Source organism: Oncorhynchus nerka, linkage group LG8 (assembly GCF_034236695.1).
Source record: "Oncorhynchus nerka isolate Pitt River linkage group LG8, Oner_Uvic_2.0, whole genome shotgun sequence".
NCBI lineage: Eukaryota > Metazoa > Chordata > Actinopteri > Salmoniformes > Salmonidae > Oncorhynchus > Oncorhynchus nerka.
In genome coordinates this window covers 14,179,352-14,198,456 of record NC_088403.1, presented here as the reverse complement: position 1 = coordinate 14,198,456, position 19,105 = coordinate 14,179,352, and the positions used below count along the sequence as shown (strand labels likewise).

Here is a 19,105-nt window from a genome sequence, read left to right as displayed (position 1 = left end):
GATACTGTACATATAGAACACACACACACTGCAGAGAGAGGGGTGGAGGTACAGATACTGTACATATAGAACACACACACTGCAGAGAGAGGGAGTGGAGGTACAGATACTGTACATATAGAACAAACACACTGCAGAGAGAGGGAGTGGAGGTACAGATACTGTACATATAGAACACACACACTGCAGAGAGAGGGAGTGGAGGTACAGATACTGTACATATAGAACACACACACTGCAGAGAGAAGGGGTGGAGGTACAGATACAGAACATATAGAACACACACACTGCAGAGAGAGGGAGTGGAGGTACAGATACTGTACATATAGAACACACACACTGCAGAGAGAGGGGGTGGAGGTACAGATACAGAACATATAGAACACACACACTGCAGAGAGAGGGAGTGGAGGTACAGATACTGTACATATAGAACACACACACTGCAGAGAGAGGGGTGGAGGTACAGATACTGTACATATAGAACACACACACTGCAGAGAGAGGGGGTGGAGGTACAGATACTGTACATATAGAACACACACACACTGCAGAGAGAGGGGGTGGAGGTACAGATACTGTACATATAGAACACACACACTGCAGAGAGAGGGAGTGGAGGTACAGATACTGTACATATAGAACAAACACACTGCAGAGAGAGGGAGTGGAGGTACAGATACTGTACATATAGAACACACACACTGCAGAGAGAGGGAGTGGAGGTACAGATACTGTACATATAGAACACACACACTGCAGAGAGAGGGGGTGGAGGTACAGATACTGTACATATAGAACACACACACTGCAGAGAGAGGGAGTGGAGGTACAGATACTGTACATATAGAACACACACACTGCAGAGAGAGGGGGGTGGAGGTACAGATACAGAACATATAGAACACACACACTGCAGAGAGAGGGAGTGGAGGTACAGATACTGTACATATAGAACACACACACTGCAGAGAGAGGGAGTGGAGGTACAGATACTGTACATATAGAACACACACACTGCAGAGAGAGGGGGTGGAGGTACAGATACAGAACATATAGAACACACACACTGCAGAGAGAGGGAGTGGAGGTACAGATACTGTACATATAGAACACACACACTGCAGAGAGAGGGGGTGGAGGTACAGATACTGTACATATAGAACACACACACTGCAGAGAGAGGGGGTGGAGGTACAGATACTGTACATATAGAACACACACACACTGCAGAGAGAGGGGGTGGAGGTACAGATACTGTACATATAGAACACACACACTGCAGAGAGAGGGAGTGGAGGTACAGATACTGTACATATAGAACAAACACACTGCAGAGAGAGGGAGTGGAGGTACAGATACTGTACATATAGAACACACACACTGCAGAGAGAGGGAGTGGAGGTACAGATACTGTACATATAGAACACACACTGCAGAGAGAGGGGGTGGAGGTACAGATACTGTACATATAGAACACACACACTGCAGAGAGAGGGAGTGGAGGTACAGATACTGTACATATAGAACACACACACTGCAGAGAGAGGGGGTGGAGGTACAGATACAGAACATATAGAACACACACACTGCAGAGAGAGGGAGTGGAGGTACAGATACTGTACATATAGAACACACACACTGCAGAGAGAGGGAGTGGAGGTACAGATACTGTACATATAGAACACACACACTGCAGAGAGAGGGGGTGGAGGTACAGATACTGTACATATAGAACACACACACTGCAGAGAGAGGGGTTGGAGGTACAGATACTGTACATATAGAACACACACACACTGCAGAGAGAGGGGGTGGAGGTACAGATACTGTACATATAGAACACACACACTGCAGAGAGAGGGAGTGGAGGTACAGATACTGTACATATAGAACACACACACTGCAGAGAGAGGGAGTAGAGATACAGATACTGTACATATAGAACAAACACACTGCAGAGAGAGGGGGTGGAGGTACAGAGACTGTACATATAGAACACACACACTGCAGAGAGAGGGAGTGGAGATACAGATACAGAACATATAGAACACACACACTGCAGAGAGAGGGAGTGGAGGTACAGATACTGTACATATAGAACACACACACTGCAGAGAGAGGGAGTAGAGATACAGATACTGTACATATAGAACACACACTGCAGAGGGAGGGAGTGGAGGTACATATACTGTACATATAGAACACACACACACTGCAGAGAGAGGGGGTGGAGGTACAGATACTGTACATATAGAACACACACACACTGCAGAGAGAGGGAGTAGAGGTACAGATACTGTACATATAGAACACACACACTGCAGAGAGAGGGAGTGGAGATACATATACTGTACATATAGAACACACACACACTGCAGAGAGAGGGAGTGGAGGTACAGATACTGTACATATAGAACACACACACACTGCAGAGAGAGGGAGTGGAGATACATATACTGTACATATAGAACACACACGCACTGCAGAGAGAGGGAGTGGAGGTACATATACTGTACATATAGAACACACACACACTGCAGAGAGAGGGGGTGGAGGTACAGATACTGTACATATAGAACACACACACACTGCAGAGAGAGGGAGTAGAGGTACAGATACTGTACATATAGAACACACACACTGCAGAGAGAGGGAGTGGAGATACATATACTGTACATATAGAACACACACACACTGCAGAGAGAGGGAGTGGAGGTACAGATACTGTACATATAGAACACACACACACTGCAGAGAGAGGGAGTGGAGGTACAGATACTGTACATATAGAACACACACGCACTGCAGAGAGAGGGAGTGGAGGTACAGATACTGTACATATAGAACACACACACTGCAGAGAGAGGGAGTGGAGATACAGATACTATACATATAGAACACACACACTGCAGAGAGAGGGGGTGGAGGTACAGATACTGTACATATAGAACACACACACTGCAGAGAGAGGGAGTGGAGATACATATACTGTACATATAGAACACACACACACTGCAGAGAGAGGGAGTGGAGGTACAGATACTATACATATAGAACACACACACTGCAGAGAGAGGGAGTGGAGGTACAGATACTGTACATACATAACATATAGAACACACACACTGCAGAGAGAGGGAGTAGAGATACAGATACTGTACATATAGAACACACACACTGCAGAGAGAGGGAGTGGAGGTACAGATACTGTACATATAGAACATATAGAACACACACACTGCAGAGAGAGGGAGTAGAGATACAGATACTGTACATATAGAACACACACACTGCAGAGAGAGGGAGTGGAGGTACAGATACTGTACATATAGAACATATAGAACACACACACTGCAGAGAGAGGGAGTAGAGATACAGATACTGTACATATAGAACACACACACTGCAGAGAGAGGGAGTAGAGGTACAGATACTGTACATATAGAACACACACACTGCAGAGAGAGGGAGTAGAGATACAGATACTGTACATATAGAACACACACACTGCAGAGAGAGGGAGTAGAGGTACAGATACTGTACATATAGAACACACACACTGCAGAGAGAGGGAGTGGAGGTACAGATACTGTACATATAGAACACACACACTGCAGAGAGAGGGAGTGGAGGTACAGATACTGTACATATAGAACACACACACACTGCAGAGAGAGGGAGTGGAGGTACATATACTGTACATATAGAACACACACACTGCAGAGAGAGGGAGTGGAGGTACAGATACTGTACATATAGAACACACACACTGCAGAGAGAGGGAGTAGAGGTACAGATACTGTACATATAGAACACACACACTGCAGAGAGAGGGGGTAGAGATACAGATACTGTACATATAGAACACACACACTGCAGAGAGAGGGGGTGGAGGTACAGATACTGAACATATAGAACACACACACTGCAGAGAGAGAGAGTGGAGGTACAGATACTGTACATATAGAACACACACACTGCAGAGAGAGGGAGTGGAGGTACAGATACTGTACATATAGAACACACACACTGCAGAGAGAGGGAGTGGAGGTACAGATACTGTACATATAGAACACACACACTGCAGAGAGAGGGGGTGGAGGTACAGATACTGAACATATAGAACACACACACTGCAGAGAGAGAGAGTGGAGGTACAGATACTGTACATATAGAACACACACACTGCAGAGAGAGGGAGTGGAGGTACAGATACTGTACATATAGAACACACACACTGCAGAGAGAGGGAGTGGAGGTACAGATACTGTACATATAGAACATATAGAACACACACACTGCAGAGAGAGGGAGTAGAGATACAGATACTGTACATATAGAACACACACACTGCAGAGAGAGGGAGTAGAGGTACAGATACTGTACATATAGAACACACACACTGCAGAGAGAGGGAGTAGAGATACAGATACTGTACATATAGAACACACACACTGCAGAGAGAGGGTAGAGGTACAGATACTGTACATATAGAACACACACTGCAGAGAGAGGGAGTGGAGGTACAGATACTGTACATATAGAACACACACACTGCAGAGAGAGGGAGTGGAGGTACAGATACTGTACATATAGAACACACACACACTGCAGAGAGAGGGAGTGGAGGTACATATACTGTACATATAGAACACACACACTGCAGAGAGAGGGAGTGGAGGTACAGATACTGTACATATAGAACACACACACTGCAGAGAGAGGGAGTAGAGGTACAGATACTGTACATATAGAACACACACACTGCAGAGAGAGGGGGTAGAGATACAGATACTGTACATATAGAACACACACACTGCAGAGAGAGGGGGTGGAGGTACAGATACTGAACATATAGAACACACACACTGCAGAGAGAGAGAGTGGAGGTACAGATACTGTACATATAGAACACACACACTGCAGAGAGAGGGAGTGGAGGTACAGATACTGTACATATAGAACACACACACTGCAGAGAGAGAGAGTGGAGATGCAAAGATCATGTGATGAATACTGGTGATTCATTCATTGTGTTTTAAAAGATCACATATAATCACACATTTGAATGGTTTATTTCATCAATTTTACATTGCAAAGTATCAATGGCAACCGATGCTGAATTGTTTGACACATTTCACATAAATGCACTATGTACAATGAGAAAACAACAACTTTAAAATGCATATATTTTGGAAAACCATCAGTTCTAAGGGTAAGACAGAGGTGGTAGTCCCTCGCTCACTGGTTGAGCAGCCTAGTCCCTCGCTCACTGGTTGAGCAGCCTAGTCCCTCGCTCACTGGTTGAGCAGCCTAGTCCCTCGCTCACTGGTTGAGCAGCCTAGTCCCTCGCTCACTGGTTGAGCAGCCTGGTCATGTATGATTCTGGTTGAGCAGCCTGGTCATGTATGATTCTGGTTGAGCAGCCTAGTCATGTATGATTCTGGTTGAGCAGCCTGGTCATGTATGATTCTGGTTGAGCAGCCTAGTCATGTATGATTCTGGTTGAGCAGCCTGGTCATGTATGATTCTGGTTGAGCAGCCTAGTCATGTATGATTCTGGTTGAGCAGCCTAGTCATGTATGATTCTGGTTGAGCAGCCTAGTCATGTATGATTCTGGTTGAGCAGCCTGGTCATGTATGATTCTGGTTGAGCAGCCTGGTTATGTATGATTCTGGTTGAGCAGCCTGGTCATGTATGATTCTGGTTGAGCAGCCTAGTCATGTATGATTCTGGTTGAGCAGCCTAGTCATGTATGATTCTGGTTGAGCAGCCTAGTCATGTATGATTCTGGTTGAGCAGCCTGGTCATGTATGATTCTGGTTGAGCAGCCTAGTCATGTATGATTCTGGTTGAGCAGCCTAGTCATGTATGATTCTGGTTGAGCAGCCTGGTTATGTATGATTCTGGTTGAGCAGCCTGGTCATGTATGATTCTGGTTGAGCAGCCTAGTCATGTATGATTCTGGTTGAGCAGCCTAGTCATGTATGATTCTGGTTGAGCAGCCTAGTCATGTATGATTCTGGTTGAGCAGCCTAGTCATGTATGATACTGGTTGAGCAGCCTAGTCATGAATGCTTTCTGAATGCTTGTAAATCCACTCCACCTACTGCTGTTTTAATAACAAAAAGAAAACAAATGTAATTCAAGGTGTCTTGTCATAGCTGACACCATTCTTTCTGGGCAGTGACAGTTAACCTCTCTTAACATGTTCAACTTGAAGCAGCATTAAGCTGCTATAAAATAAACAAAAAACAATCCTATCATTTTACATTTTAGTCATTTAGCTGACAATCAACCTGAGCGACTTACATGAGCAAGTAGGGTTAAGTGCCTTGGTCAAGGACACATTGACAGATTGTTCACCTAGTAATCTCTGGTTGGGTTCCTGGCCCAACGCTGTAACCCACTAGGCTACCCAGTGTCCCTTGTTTGGCTTTGTGGCAGTATTAAATATACAGGAAGTTAGGTAGAACCAGTTGGGTTTGCTTTGCTAAGCTCTTACCAGAACAGGATGTAACACACCGGCTGCTCCTCAGTTTATCACTGAAACCTCCGCCCATTAAACACACACACAGGATACTATTTACTCCGTCATGTGACTTTATTAGTTTGAGTTTCATCATACCCTCTAAGAGAACACTTCTCAAATGACATCCTTCTACACATTATTGGCCCAACCGTGCTGTGATGGCCAGGCACAACCGTGCTGTGATGGCCAGGCACAACCGTGCTGTGATGGCCAGGCCCAACCGTGCTGTGATGGCCAGGCCCAACCGTGCTGTGATGGCCAGGCTGTTTTCTTCTCCCACTGTCCCTTCCAACACGCTTCCAGAAACTATGGTGGATGTGTAACCAGGCCATCCCAGAACAGATCGGTTTGTCTCGGTATGAAAACGTTTTCTACTATTATTGTCTTTCTTCCAGGTGATCCTGATCTCGTCCGGTGAGGACCCTGTGACCAAGGCCCTGGCTGACAATCTATCCCAGAGGACAGGCTGCGAGGTCAGGCAGCTGGGCAAGGACATCCAGGGTGAGGTCAAAGCCATGATGGATGACAAGGATCTGGACTGGAAGGAGGTTGCCTATATGGGTAAACTCACTGTTATTTTCAATTAACAATTTACTGCTACTACTGCTACTACTACTGCTACTACTACTACTACTACTGCTACTACGACTACTACTAGTAGTTAGTTATATAGCACAGTTTGAAATTTAGTGGAATCTCAAGGTTCTTAACCTTCTAATTTGAGTAATATTTGTGCGTTCATGTCAATCAAACGTATGAAGATCTTTATTTGGAGCCCTTCTGAGATGGAAAGGTAGAACAGGCTAGATATCTCTCAGGAATGTGACCGTAGCAGGGTGTTTGATAACCACGTATCAATGAAACTATCAGACAGTAAATGTCAACAATTAAGTTTGAACCAGTTGAACCTGATTGTCATGGTGACCACACTATATCCTGTTATGGAACAGTATCTCCTCATTCCGTGTTTCACTCCTCCTTATCTCTCTCTCTATCTTCTCAACCCTTCATCTCTCTCCTCTCATCCCTCTGTTCTCTCTTGCCAGGAAGTGATTGTAAGTTCTTCACTCATAAATAACTGTCTGATTAAATAGCTTCTCTATTAGTAAGGAGAGACAGGGGGAAACTCTGATTAAATAGCTCATCTATTAGTATGGGGAGACAGGGGGAAACTGTCTGATTAAATAGCTCATCTATTAGTATGGGGAGACAGGGAGAAACTCTGATTAAATAGCTCCTCTATTAGTAAGGGGAGACAGGGAGAAACTGTCTGATTAAATAGCTCCTCTATTAGTAAGGGGAGACGGGGGGAAACTGTCTGATTAAATAGCTCCTCTATTAGTAAGGGGAGACGGGGGGAAACTGTCTGATTAAATAGCCCCTCTATTAGTAAGGGGAGACAGGGGGAAACTGTCTGATTAAATAGCCCCTCTATTAGTAAAGGGAGACGGGGAGAAACTGTCTGATTAAATTGAGTATCTATTAGTAAGGGGAGACAGGGAGAAACTGTCTGATTAAATAGCCCCTCTATTAGTAAAGGGAGACGGGGAGAAACTGTCTGATTAAATTGAGTATCTATTAGTAAGGGGAGACAGGGAGAAACTGTCTGATTAAATAGCCCCTCTATTAGTAAAGGGAGACGGGGAGAAACTGTCTGATTAAATAGAGTATCTATTAGTAAGGGGAGACAGGGAGAAACTGTCTGATTAAATAGCTCCTCTATTAGTAAGGGGAGACAGGGGGAAACTGTCTGATTAAATAGCCCCTCTATTAGTAAAGGGAGACGGGGAGAAACTGTCTGATTAAATTGAGTATCTATTAGTAAGGGGAGACAGGGAGAAACTGTCTGATTAAATTGAGTATCTATTAGTAAGGGGAGACAGGGAGAAACTGTCTGATTAAATAGAGTATCTATTAGTAAGGGGAGACAGGGGGGAAACTGTCTGATTAAATAGAGTATCTATTAGTAAGGGGAGACAGGGAGAAACTGTCTGATTAAATAGAGTATCTATTAGTAAGGGGAGACAGGGGGAAACTGTCTGATTAAATAGAGTATCTATTAGTAAGGGGAGACAGGGAGAAACTGTCTGATTAAATAGCTCCTCTATTAGTAAGGGGAGACGGGGGGAAACTGTCTGATTAAATAGCTCCTCTATTAGTAAGGGGAGACGGGGGGAAACTGTCTGATTAAATAGCCCCTCTATTAGTAAGGGGAGACAGGGGGAAACTGTCTGATTAAATAGCCCCTCTATTAGTAAAGGGAGACGGGGAGAAACTGTCTGATTAAATTGAGTATCTATTAGTAAGGGGAGACAGGGAGAAACTGTCTGATTAAATAGCTCCTCTATTAGTAAGGGGAGACGGGGGGAAACTGTCTGATTAAATAGCTCCTCTATTAGTAAGGGGAGACGGGGAAACTGTCTGATTAAATAGCCCCTCTATTAGTAAGGGAGACAGGGGAAACTGTCTGATTAAATAGCCCCTCTATTAGTAAAGGGAGACGGGGAGAAACTGTCTGATTAAATTGAGTATCTATTAGTAAGGGGAGACAGGGAGAAACTGTCTGATTAAATAGCCCCTCTATTAGTAAAGGGAGACGGGGAGAAACTGTCTGATTAAATTGAGTATCTATTAGTAAGGGGAGACAGGGAGAAACTGTCTGATTAAATAGCCCCTCTATTAGTAAAGGGAGACGGGAGAAACTGTCTGATTAAATAGAGTATCTATTAGTAAGGGGAGACAGGAGAAACTGTCTGATTAAATAGCTCCTCTATTAGTAAGGGGAGACAGGGGAAACTGTCTGATTAAATAGCCCCTCTATTAGTAAAGGGAGACGGGGAGAAACTGTCTGATTAAATTGAGTATCTATTAGTAAGGGGAGACAGGGAGAAACTGTCTGATTAAATTGAGTATCTATTAGTAAGGGGAGACAGGGAGAAACTGTCTGATTAAATAGAGTATCTATTAGTAAGGGGAGACAGGGGGGAAACTGTCTGATTAAATAGAGTATCTATTAGTAAGGGGAGACAGGGAGAAACTGTCTGATTAAATAGAGTATCTATTAGTAAGGGGAGACAGGGGGAAACTGTCTGATTAAATAGAGTATCTATTAGTAAGGGGAGACAGGGAGAAACTGTCTGATTAAATAGCTCCTCTATTAGTAAGGGGAGACGGGGGGAAACTGTCTGATTAAATAGCTCCTCTATTAGTAAGGGGAGACGGGGGGAAACTGTCTGATTAAATAGCCCCTCTATTAGTAAGGGGAGACAGGGGGAAACTGTCTGATTAAATAGCCCCTCTATTAGTAAAGGGAGACGGGGAGAAACTGTCTGATTAAATTGAGTATCTATTAGTAAGGGGAGACAGGGAGAAACTGTCTGATTAAATAGCCCCTCTATTAGTAAAGGGAGACGGGGAGAAACTGTCTGATTAAATTGAGTATCTATTAGTAAGGGGAGACAGGGAGAAACTGTCTGATTAAATAGCCCCTCTATTAGTAAAGGGAGACGGGGAGAAACTGTCTGATTAAATAGAGTATCTATTAGTAAGGGGAGACAGGGAGAAACTGTCTGATTAAATAGCTCCTCTATTAGTAAGGGGAGACAGGGGGAAACTGTCTGATTAAATAGCCCCTCTATTAGTAAAGGGAGACGGGGAGAAACTGTCTGATTAAATTGAGTATCTATTAGTAAGGGGAGACAGGGAGAAACTGTCTGATTAAATTGAGTATCTATTAGTAAGGGGAGACAGGGAGAAACTGTCTGATTAAATAGAGTATCTATTAGTAAGGGGAGACAGGGGGGAAACTGTCTGATTAAATAGAGTATCTATTAGTAAGGGGAGACAGGGAGAAACTGTCTGATTAAATAGAGTATCTATTAGTAAGGGGAGACAGGGGGAAACTGTCTGATTAAATAGAGTATCTATTAGTAAGGGGAGACAGGGAGAAACTGTCTGATTAAATAGAGTATCTATTAGTAAGGGGAGACAGGGGGAAACTGTCTGATTAAATAGCTCCTCTATTAGTAGGGGAGACAGGGGGAAACTGTCTGATTAAATAGCTCCTCTATTAGTAAGGGGAGACAGGGAAACTGTCTGATTAAATAGAGTATCTATTAGTAAGGGGAGACAGGGAGAAACTGTCTGATTAAATATAGTATCTATTAGTAAGGGGAGACAGGGGGAAACTGTCTGATTAAATAGCTCCTCTATTAGTAAGGGGAGACAGGGAAACTGTCTGATTAAATAGCTCCTCTATTAGTAGGGGAGACAGGGGGAAACTGTCTGATTAAATAGCTCCTCTATTAGTAGGGGAGACAGGGGGAAACTGTCTGATTAAATAGAGTATCTATTAGTAAGGGGAGACAGGGGGGAAATGTCTGATTAAATAGCTCCTCTATTAGTAAGGGGAGACAGGGAGAAACTGTCTGATTAAATAGAGTATCTATTAGTAAGGGGAGACAGGGGGAAACTGTCTGATTAAATAGAGTATCTATTAGTAAGGGGAGACAGGGGGAAACTATTTTGTATATTTTATTCAGAGTCCAGTTTTGGTTAAGTGATCATTTGTATTTCCCCTCTGCGTGTATGCTAGACTACAACCCGGGTATGGGCGAGGGGACGGTCTAAAGTTATACTGTTACATATGCTAGGCTACAACCCGGGTATGGGCGAGGGGACGGTCTAAAGTTATACTGTTACATATGCTAGTCTACAACCCGGGTATGGGCGAGGGGACGGTCTAAAGTTATACTGTTACATATGCTAGGCTACAACCCGGGTATGGGCGAGGGGACGGTCTAAAGTTATACTGTTACATATGCTAGTCTACAACCCGGGTATGGGCGAGGGGACGGTCTAAAGTTATACTGTTACATATGCTAGGCTACAACCCGGGTATGGGCGAGGGGACGGTCTAAAGTTATACTGTTACATATGCTAGACTACAATCTGGGTATGGGCGAGGGGACGGTCTAAAGTTATACTGTTACATATGCTAGGCTACAACCCGGGTATGGGCGAGGGGACGGTCTAAAGTTATACTGTTACATATGCTAGTCTACAACCCGGGTATGGGCGAGGGGACGGTCTAAAGTTATACTGTTACATATGCTAGGCTACAACCCGGGTATGGGCGAGGGGACGGTCTAAAGTTATACTGTTACATATGCTAGACTACAACCCGGGTATGGGCGAGGGGACGGTCTAAAGTTATACTGTTACATATGCTAGACTACAACCCGGGTATGGGCGAGGGGACGGTCTAAAGTTATACTGTTACATATGCTGGACTACAACCCGGGTATGGGCGAGGGGACGGTCTAAAGTTATACTGTTACATATGCTAGACTACAACCCGGGTATGGGCGAGGGGACGGTCTAAAGTTATACTGTTACATATGCTAGACTACAACCCGGGTATGGGCGAGGGGACGGTCTAAAGTTATACGGTTACATATGCTAGGCTACAACCCGGGTATGGGCGAGGGGACGGTCTAAAGTTATACTGTTACATATGCTAGGCTACAACCCGGGTATGGGCGAGGGGACGGTCTAAAGTTATACTGTTACATATGCTAGTCTACAACCCGGGTATGGGCGAGGGGACGGTCTAAAGTTATACTGTTACATATGCTAGTCTACAACCCGGGTATGGGCGAGGGGACGGTCTAAAGTTATACTGTTACATATGCTAGACTACAACCCGGGTATGGGCGAGGGGACGGTCTAAAGTTATACTGTTACATATGCTAGACTACAACCCAGGTATGGGCGAGGGGACGGTCTAAAGTTATACTGTTACATATGCTAGACTACCACTGCAGAAAACTTCATTTGCATGCCACTGCCAGTCACTGAATATTTACAGCCAAGGTGAGAAGGGAGGTGCCAGCAGTTAAATCCTGAAGAATTTGGGATTCAATTTTAATTGAATCAAATTTAGTTTATTTCTGTAATTCAAATTATATGATATCCCTAAACCCAAAATCAGAAACTATATCAAAATAAATATGATTATCTTAAATCATGTCATGTTTTTGCAACATACTAATGAATCATCCTAAGAATACTTCAAGAACCACCTTATGGACACTTTAATAGAAACATTTCATCCCTCCATCTCTCCCTCCTACAGGTAATGATGCACCAGATGTTGACTGTCTGAACCTGGCTGGGCTGAGTGCAGTACCCCGGGACGCCCCAGTGGTGGCGATCAACGCTGCTAAATACTCCTGCCACAGTGCTGCAGGCCTGGGGGCTGTGAGGGAGTTTTCTGAACACATCCTGCTGCTCAAGAAGAAGGCCAAGTCTCAGATGGAACAGGACCGCATCCACAGAAATACATTCTAAACTCTAGAATGTATTCTAAAGTCACAGAAATACATTCTAAACTCTAGAATGTGTTCTAAAGTCACAGAAATACATTCTAAACTCTAGAATGTGTTCTAAAGTCACAGAGATCCATTCTAAACTCTAGAATGTGTTCTAAAGTCACAGAGATCCATTCTAAACTCTAGAATGTGTTCTAAATTAGGGATAGGCATTAGAAATAATATCATGACATTTTATCGGATATCCAGATAGTTTGAATCATGGACACTTGTTTGCTGCGCAGCCTGCAGGACTCGGGAGATACTGTGGGGACAGGGACCAGGGGTGTGCGACAAAGGAGGGAGAGACAAAGTAGCCACTGACTCGCGCTAGTTAGACACTTGTAAATGCCATAGGTTATCTATCATCCAATATGGCAGTGCATGTCTTTACTGAACAACCCTGTTCAGAGTAAACAGCCTATACTGAAGGTTGCTCATTGTAGGCTACTCCTCATTTAGTTTACTTAATTCTGTCATTTTAATTCAACTTTTCTTTCATTGCTTAGAGATCTCCCACTTCACGTTGCTACACATGGAGCCTCTGACTGTAGTGTCAACAACAGCAAGCTAAGTGAAACCTGTGTAGGCTAATACCGTATGTATTTTTTAAACTATATTCACATTTGTGACGTTTTATTAAATGAAGAATTCCAAATGTCATGAGTGTAGAAATGTCCCATAGATTATTTTATTCCGTTAAGATGAAGCCTTGTCATTGTTGAAGTAGGCCTGTGTTTACGAATACTAATGTCTGTTTCAATAACTGCCCATTGCTAGTTTCTACAGGTTGTCAGATCAAGGTAGTTTGGGTTTTATATCGCTACAGGTTGTGTTGACAAAAATGAATGTCTTTATTTTAAATGAAGTAGTATACAGGAGGCCTTTCATTTACTTGAGATTGATTGTTTTTCTCTCTACTTTTTAATGTTCTGTCTTAATTTTGGGGGGAAAGTATTAGGACATTAACATGGAGTTGCACTGAGATTCTTGTTGTTTGGGGTGTTTACTTTTGTATTTTGCCTGCAATTTGTTTGTCAAATGATATATGATCATAAACGTAAGAAACACTTTCTTATTCCCCTGCTTTAATCTGAACTATTCTAGAAATGACTTTAGCCTTATACCACAATCTTGAAGGTGCATCTGATGGGGTGGTTCACATACATCTTGCCACCAGATGGCAGTGTAGCGCCTCATCAAACCTCAGTTGGGGGAAAGAACTGGATGACAACATTAAACTTGTACAACCATCAAGAAGTTTCACATGCTTTCCTGTTCAGGCTTTCACTCAGTTGTAGCAAGATCCAACCAAATACTTGTAAAACAACACACGTGATCATACAGTATAAGAGATCTTCATTTATAGCATTGTGTGGCGATTTCCATCTATCCATGTTGCAGAGATCAGGACAACCAGCAAACGTGTGGCGAGTTGGCATTTGTCCAAGAACTATTGATCTGGTTACATAGATTAGTGAGGAAATTGACAGGGCTACTCCGTGCTTGGAGAGGAAACATCCAAGTGGATGAGAAGGCATATGAAACATGGCTTCAGTTCATCAGAAGAGTTACATTTACATTTAAGTCATTTAGCAGACGCTCTTATCCAGAGCGACTTACAAATTGAGTTGACACTGGTAGTGGAGTGGTCATCCCCTCTTAATCAGGGAACAGGGGGGGACTTGGCTGTAAATACAAATAGCAGATACATTCCATTACAGCAGCTCCATCATAGGTTTGGGAAACACGTTTCTCCATGAAGTTAAACTCGGACATCTCAGACTTCACAATGTGAAACACGGGCTGCCCATCTCGTCCACTTGACTCATCAAAGTAGGCCAAGAAACATTCCTGAATAAAGCCCTGATCATCAATGTACCTGACAATAACAAAAAAACTGTGAGTCACAGTTTGTCTGTGGTTTCATCCATTTACCATGCAAAACAATGTGGCGTATCAACCTATTTGAATGGATGATGCGATGGAAGCTATGAAATCATTCTGAATGGCTCAGCAAGTAAAGCATCGTACAGTGTAATTACCTCTGCTAGCTCAATGAAGCTCACTAGATGTATAAATATGAAGCTTGGCGTTTAAACTCTCTACCAAATATGGTAGTGAGAGAAGATGGAACGAGGTGGATTTTGGCCTACATTCTGAAAAATGTCTCATCGATTAAACATGTTCTCAATACAGTTTTATGTTCCCAAAACTAGAATCTGTTACGAACAGAGTGGAATAAGTTTGGTAGACTTTAGCCTTTGCCAAAGTTTTTTTATATTGCGTTTCTTTAGAAGAAGTGCAAAGTCGAATTGAGTTATTGCATACGTGCATTTCACACAGTAGGCGTTCCCTAACGGAAATATGCAGATGTATGCTAGAACGGGCCAATAGGATCTCGCTAGCTCGTGCTTGGCTCTGCCCACCTCCTTGCCTGTTCTGCCCACTATGACTAATCTGTTCCCATTGGAAACGACAGGCTGTGGTCTATCTTAGTTTAGTTATTAACAATCTTTGCTGGTACTGTAGGTAGCTAGCTACTTGCTAACCCAACGGAAAAATAATTTTCTAAAACCAAGTAAACAATATATAATCTACCTCTGTGTCCCGTAGTTTGAAAAAACACATTGAGTTATCACTATTCACAATCTATCCAACAATGTCACCAACACATCAAGCTTCTAAGTGAAACATGCATAGTACTAGGTTCATTCTCTAATATTTTGATTGGATGGACAACAGGTCAGCTCATACTGCAAAAGCTTTGATTGGTTGGAGGACATCCTCTGGAAGTTGTCATAATTACCATGTAGATCTATGGAAGGGGGTGAGGAGCACGAGCCTACTAGATTTTGTATTGAAGTCAATGTAGCCAGAGGAGGACGCAAAATAACTGTCTCCTGGCTACACTGTGGTGCTATCCTAGTGGGTTATGTACTATTGTAGTCTAATCTACTCATGTAGACCTTCATTGCAAAACAGTGCATTTTAATCAGGTATTTGGTGACATTTGAATACATGTAAGTACAGTTTTATCTAAAAATACTAACTTTTTTGTTTGGTTTGTGTTATTTATCTGAAATTCACTGAGTAGGATGGTCCTCCCCTTCATCTGATAATCATCCACTTCTTATGAAGGGGAATATCAACTCAGAGTTTTTAGTTGTGATGGTTGTTTAGCAACAAAACTGATGTGTGTGTGCAATTATGGGGCAAAACAGACAGGTAAATGTAGATTGTTGACAACATGTAAACTATATTTAGTCTCGAATATTTATTGAAAACATAAATACATTTGCAAAACGAGGACTTGTCTCTCAAATACATTGTTACAGTTGTTGGTTGGTTAGCTAGCTAACGAATTTGAGCCATATTAGCATAATTTTATTTTGCTTTTGGAAAGGTTTTTATTATTGCATTTCCTTTAAAACCGGTCAAACATATTTTTGTACATCATGTTATACACATAAGAACGGCATAAAACACAGCATTTGAATATTACATTTAAATGAGTTAAAAAGTACATATTGTTAAAAACAATATAAACAACCATGAATAAAAGTAATTTTTCTTGTGAAACATCCAATCCATAAAAACCATTTAAAACGTGTACAAATTATTTAACAAAAGTAAAACATTTTTAAGACATGAAAACATGTTTAAAAAGTCACTTAAAAAGCTGTCTTCTTTGTACTGGAACGTCGTGAGTCCTTATCAAACTCGCCTCCTCCTGCTCTTCCGAATCAATAACCATCCTGTCTTTCAGGGCCCAGAGGAGATCCCTCCCCTAGGCCCATCGCCCTAGGCGCCGTAGCGCTGTCAATGAGCCAGATATTTCACCGGATTTGATCCCAATATAGTTTTATGTTCCCAAAACGAATATATGTTATGAACAGAGTGGACTACGTTTTGTAGATTTGACCCTTTACCCGTTGTACAACACTGCGTTGTTTAGGAGTGCATGGGCGAACTGAGTTATTGCACACCTCACAGAGTAGGCGTTCTCTAAAGGAAATATGCAAATGTATGCTAGAATGCGCCAATAGGCTCTCGCTAGCTCGTGCTTGACTCAGCCCCCCTTCTTACCTGTTTTGCCTACTATGACTCATTAGTTCCCATTGGAAAGGACGGCTGTGGTCTAGCTTGGGTTAGTTATACAAATCTTTGATAATTAAGACCCTCCGATAACCACTTCCACCGAACCAGCAATGCTGACAGCTTCAAAGCGAAGTGGAATCCCATGTGTTGTTTTTTAGTGTGCACAATTTCACACAAAATAATGGAGAGACGTGCCTAATAAAATGCCACGTGGATTTGTTTGTCGGATTTCGAGACTTGACACATGTAAAATATGAAATACCTCCCAAATTAAATGGTTAACTGTTATTTAGGATTATATTTTGTAAAACGACAGGGGGAATTTGTTCATTAGAATTTCATGCTCGTTTTACTTTTTCAAATTGGAACATGAATTGACTCATTCAAGTAAGGAGTGTGTCCCAAAATGGATGGGTTTATAGAGCCCCACAGTGGGGCGGCAGGTAGCCGAGTGCTTAGCCGAGGGCCAGTAACCGAAAAGTTGCTAGATTGAATCCCTGAGCTGACAAAGTAAACTTTTGCAGTTCTGACCCTGAACAAGGCAGTTAACCCACTGTTCCTAAGCCATCATTGAAAATAAACATTTGTTCTTAACTGACTTGCCTAGTTAAATAAAATTCATACACCCATAAAACCTAGCGGTCAAACAGGGACATTTTCCACCATTCATTTTTCTCATAGAGCATTTTTGAAAGACTTAAAATAAGGGCTGTGTTTCGTGTAGGCTTACCCTGGCATGACGTTTGGTTGATAACCATGCAAATCTCTCTCGGTCAGGGTGACTTTGATCAATATATTTGTCTCTGTTTACTCTCAGATTCAGAAATGATCATTAGCATCAAAGTAGACATGATGCAAGACTACAAATCCCTGCAGTAATTGTTTCAATTTAAAAATTGCACAAGACAGTTCACAGCAGGACCGTCACCAGAGATTCATAAAATTCGGGGCTGAGGGGTTTGCGGGCCCGAGAAAAAAATAGCCTTTTCTAAAATCCTTTCCTGCAATTCTACATGACTGGAGACATTACAATACAATATTTCTTTATACCACACAAATGATCGAAATGACAAGCTACTCTGACATTTACAGACTGCGATCAACAAAACGAACGACCCATGTCTTAAATGCAACCAATAGCATAGGCCAATGAAAAGAGTGGATAGACAGATTTTACACCTATAATATGAGTAGGATATTATAGTCCACCAACGTTCCAGTGGCACTCAGCTATTCAAACAGATTTTTCCCGCGATTGTATTTTGAAATATTGCGAAATACCTTCTAGCTGCTGCATGCTGTTCATTGACAGCCACAACTCAACAATCAGCTGTTTTATATTTTCCGAGCGAGATGCCCAGTTGCAGGATTCCTGACTGTAGACTCGGCCTATGCGCTCATAATGTGACAAACAAAACACAATCTAAAGCAATAAGCTTTTGATCCTCTGTGGCTAAATTATGATGGTGTAGTATTTGCAATGATTTAATTTATTTACAGAGGAGTAATTATTTAATTTGGCAAATGTATTTCAATTTATCTGCAGCAATTCCAGCATCCCTTCCTGCAGCGCTATGTTTTCTTCCAGCCTTTCTTCCAAGGCCAAATAAATTAATCAACCCTTCTTGTTATTCATTCAATTGATTGTGGTCAATAACCCCATATGAGATTATTGTGTGTTAGGCCTACTGTTAAAATAATATTTACGATAATAATCTATCAACAAGTAGCCTACATTTACGATAATAAATTCCGTAAGTCAATGAAGCCAATAGCTATATTTTAATTGAAACGATGTAGGCCGTATGAGCTTTTAAAACAATAAAAACATCCGTCAAATGACTCGAATAGCCTATGGGGAAAGTGTACAAATGTCTATTCGCATCAATAGCCTAAGTGACTGAAATGCATCAGGAAAGTTGAGGAAAACATCAGGGAAGCTATGGGCCTAATGTGTGTAGAGAAAATCTGCGTTGCTTTAAATTGCGAGGCTAATTATCATGAGCACTCACATCAACTTAGCTAACATTTCCAAGCCTAATTATAACCACATATCCAAACGGAGATTCAGTGAACACTCAAATCTGACATTGATTG

The 19,105-nt window shown here is 42.3% G+C and overlaps 1 protein-coding gene across 1 annotated transcript in view; it reads left to right on the top strand.

Annotated features, from left to right (window-relative positions):
- LOC135572860 (N-acylneuraminate cytidylyltransferase-like) overlaps positions 1–13,980 on the top strand; it is a 22,336-nt gene extending 8,356 nt beyond the window's left edge. Inside the window, exons 7-8 of the mRNA XM_065021378.1 lie at positions 6,932–7,097; positions 12,673–13,980. Of these exons, the coding sequence (XP_064877450.1) occupies positions 6,932–7,097; positions 12,673–12,887 (381 nt within the window). The 3' untranslated portion in view covers positions 12,888–13,980. The remainder of the gene's footprint in view (positions 1–6,931; positions 7,098–12,672) is intronic.
- Positions 13,981–19,105: the final 5,125 nt, after the last annotated feature.